At 57.2% G+C, this 3896-nt stretch overlaps 2 protein-coding genes across 5 annotated transcripts in view; one reads left to right on the top strand and one right to left on the bottom strand.

The window, feature by feature from the left end:
* Positions 1–3896, bottom strand: part of LOC113205920 (centrosomal protein of 89 kDa) — a 23190-nt gene that overhangs the window by 1393 nt on the left and 17901 nt on the right. The window lies entirely within an intron of this gene.
* The window catches only part of LOC127751344 (uncharacterized), a 12483-nt gene continuing 9887 nt past the window's right edge, over positions 1301–3896 (top strand). The window contains exon 1 of one of the 3 annotated variants that reach the window (XM_052274787.1): positions 1301–1477. Coding sequence is in view for 2 of the 3 variants with exons in the window: in XM_052274776.1 (XP_052130736.1) it covers positions 1566–1603 (38 nt within the window). In the remaining variant the exon portion in view is untranslated. The other 2 variants (XM_052274782.1, XM_052274776.1) reach the window with 2 other exon arrangements.

Below are 3896 nucleotides of genomic sequence, written 5' to 3'. Positions count from 1 at the left end.
GTGTGTGGCGGAGCTGCCTAACCAGAGGCTTCAGCTAGCTCCACGAAGCGGCCGGTCAGCTCCCGGTGGTGACCGCCTGGGAGATGAGCCGTCCCGTTGCACTCGGGTGCGTAGCGGGTTTGCCTACCTAGAGGTTTGGGCTCGGAGCATTCAACTAACTACCTCCCGGTCCCGGTGGCGAACGCCTGGGAGGTAGACCGTCCCGTTGCACTCGGGTGTGTGGCGGGGCTGCCCACCCAGAGGTTGGCAGGCGCTCTAGCCGAGTCGAGCGGCCGGCGCGTATGACAGTCACGGACACTTTGAAACCTCCGGAAGGCGGAATCTCTTGCCATGTCACCGCCTAAATTACTAGGGGGAAAAAACTTTACTGCCCTACTATCCACACGTCGCCTATTCATTGAGTAGACCGACCTCAACCGGCACACGGCGCCATGTATGTGCCATACAGCAAGTGAGTAGTAAGTGAGGCTTCAGCTTCGCTTTTCCCCCCTTTTTCATTCCCGAAGAAAGGCGTGCTCTGCGCCTTGCGGTGCCGCGCTTAGTTGGATGACGCTGCTGCTGCCCCGGCCTTACATTTCCTTGTTGTGTGTTTGGCCCCGACCTGTGTGTGGGGCGCGTTTTGAAAAGCAAAGGAAAGGGCCGGCAGAGACGCGCGTGAGTGTGCGTGTGTTCCCGTGACTTGGGCTGCAGGGGAAAGGGATTGGGTCCAGCTGGAGTGAGTGTGAGGTGCTGGAGGTGCTAGAAGGACATAGTCATGCTCGACAAAAGTCACACTCTTTCCTTCTAAAGCTTATTTTTCCCCCGTAAAAATATTAAATTTTGTGTACAGTGACAAAGTTTTACGTAGGCACAGGGTGGCAATGGTGGGCCATGCTTTGTTTGAAAACGCTAACCCTCGATATTATTGCTCTGGGGGACTCAAGAAGGCAAAATTTGCGCCGGAAGACCAAGGAGTATAACAGCGCGTCGTGGAGAGGTAAACAATTTCGACTATTTGAGTTGTACATATTCTTTCACGGTCATATTACAAAACTCTATGCAACATTCCAGCAGGAAATCGCCAGAAAGGGAGCGACTGTGGGAACAGTTGTCACACGGCTGCGGCCGGGACACACAGGCGGATGTTTGGCGCCTACCGGCAGGTAGGAGGGAAGTCCACACACCTGCCCCGCCCCGCCACTGCCCGCCACAACCCCCACTCCCACCGCGGAGGGGACCGGAGGGCGGAGGAGGGGAGGAGGGAGGGGAGAGGGGAGAGGAAGAAAGGTAGGAGAGGCGGCGGCCCAGCGCGCTGCTCTGTTCCTTCCCCCCATTTCTCCGGCGTCCGTCCGGCAGAAGGAATAAAAGCGAGCGGCTAAGGCCAAGGGCAGGGAATCGCTGCGCGCCGAGCGTCCGTGCCGTGCGTGCGTGTTGTGTGTGCGTGTGTGTCGTGCGAGGAGCGTGCCGTCGCACCGTCGCCACTGATCAAGCAACAAGTGTGAGTGTGTCTACAAGTGATTGGCTAATAATTGTGCTGGTGTGAGTGAGTGAGTGTGTGCGTGTGTTCCAAACGTCCACGCATCGTCATGCAGCCGTCTGGACATGAGTATGGATTAACCGCCTGGTAACGTATGGCCGCGTGCCTTTGGTGTTTGTGTTTGGCCGCTGATCGGCTCCCTGCGGGCGCGCCCTGCTGCTGCTCGCCTGCTCCTTCTGCTCCCGAGGCTTTCTCTCCCGCTCCGTACGTCTCAGTATATTTGTAGAACGAGTGCGGCATGGTTCCGTGAAAAGCGAAGCGCTGCTGCTGCTCCGGTCGACTAGTGTGCGGTGCGGCCGGGTGCGGCGCGTGTTTCCTTTCGTGCCTCTCGTTCGTTTCGCCCGCCGGCAGCCCGCGGTGGCGACGCGGACGCCGCTGGGAGGCCCGCTCCCCGCGCCCTGTTTGGAGCTGCTTAACGACAGACTGTCCCGTAAGAGGAACAATAACCTGGGCGTCCGGATCGTTCACAAAACGGCGCTGACGCGGGGTGTACTATTAGTAAGCAAAGAGGGCGCCCACGCCCACCCCTTCCTCCGCCCTCTGATAAAAGAGAACAACAAAAAACTCAGTAGAACCTGCGCTTCTTGCTTCGGAAATAATGCTGGGATGTAATGCAGTATTGGAAATTGGCAAAACTTTATCACTCACAAGCTGGCATTTGGACAGCTCGAAAAATACAGGTCGCGTAGTCGCAGGATGTGCTAATGGAGGGGGGGGGGACAGCACGGGGCCCTAATTTGCCTACTTTTGAGGCGTTTATGAGGACACCCAGTGCAGTATGACTACTGACCGGCAGTGGCAATACCACCACCCCCCCTCCCTGTTTTGAACTAACGACCTATGAGCAGAGGGCCACATGGCCCCTGTGACTTCTCCCCGATATTTTTGCACCTGTCATATTGCATGCTTGCTGTATGCTGTTGCCGTAGAACACAACCGTCGAAACGGACAACCGTGTGTCTGCGGATTGGCGCAATTGTTTTTTATAACTAAAATTTTGCATCAAAAAAGTTCTTTTCGAAATGTTGTAGCACATTTTCTCCTCATGCCTCCAGCTACCTAAGCCGGGCCAATAAGCCCAGCAAAGAGTACTTCGAATGCTGCATACCATCTGCCCTCTCTCTCTCTCTCTCTCTCTCTCTCCCTCGAGCAGTTAAGTGGGGGGCCCGGGGAGGGGGGGGGAGCTACGGGATGCAGGTGGAGCAGAGGACCGCCGAAAGACTACAGACGCGCTCCGGGTTAACCCAAATTCGGGTTCTCGGGTAAAAGACCCTCCTCATACTCCCGGCGTTGAGTCTCCTCAGTCAAGTGTGGCGGTCACGTCATTTACGTGCTTGTCGGCGGCCTCTCCGTAGCAGGGGCCGCAGACGGGCCCGCCAGGCCCAGCCCAGCCGAGTCCACGGGCTTTACACTGATAAATGTCAGCGAGAAGATCCGCGGTGAGCTTCGCCTGCTTCGCCTCATCCCGACCCGTGCAGCGAAAGTCTCGGCGGGATGGCGCAGGCTCTTGCCGGCCGCGAGGGGGGGCCTGAGGGGGACCTGAGGGGGACCAGAAGAGGGGACACTGGATCGGGATGCGCCAGGAGTTGTGTGGCGAGTTTCTAGTATAGACCCTGTGATGGGGGCTCTCGCGTCTGATATGATTTATACCCTTGTCTTTGGCTTTTTGAGAAATGTAAATTCCTTTCTTTCTGTTTTGTCTCTCTCAGCTTCCGCTGAGGGTTGCACGGTAAGCATGCTTTCAGCAACCGTTATATATTTTGGAGTTTTTTTTTATTGCGCTTTCCCGACACGAGTTCGCCGCCGCATGCGGAAAGAGGCACCCAAACAACCGCTAACGACCGAAGATGCTTCAGATCTGGTTCCCAACTGGCGGGCCGGGGCAGGGCGGGGCGCAACTGCCCTACTTCACTCGGGGGCCCGTTGGCCCAGGCACGGACAGCCGATCGTGATCCACGCCACAATCCTTATAAAATAAACGAAAGGGAGTTTTTTCGCTTCTTCCGAAAGTAATCTTATTCATTATCGTGGAAGCCGAACTTACAAAGTGCTTCAGATCAAATCGCGAAAAATGAACAGTCCAACAGTTGAGCCGAAATAGAAGTTCGCAAATCTCGCAAATCTCACAAATCTCACAAATCTCGCAAATTCTAGACGCTCTGTCTCGCGTGAGGCTGGGCGGGGCGTCATCGCGGGTAACAGGGGGCGCCACAATGCAATGAGGCTGGCGACGACCTCACGACCCCAACAACGCGCCGGCGGCCGCGGCGAGGTGCATGGTCAGCGGAGCGGGGAGGCCCGGCCCCGGCCGGGGCGGGGTGCGGCGGGTGCCGGCGAAGGCGCTGACCGGTCCGTATAACGAGGCCCGCCGCCCCACCCC

This window comes from Frankliniella occidentalis, unplaced genomic scaffold (genome assembly GCF_000697945.3).
Source record: "Frankliniella occidentalis isolate FOCC.00 unplaced genomic scaffold, Focc_3.1 Scaffold8, whole genome shotgun sequence".
Taxonomy (NCBI): domain Eukaryota; kingdom Metazoa; phylum Arthropoda; class Insecta; order Thysanoptera; family Thripidae; genus Frankliniella; species Frankliniella occidentalis.
Note: the sequence above shows the minus strand (reverse complement) of the source record. Positions and strands in the feature narration are given on the sequence as shown.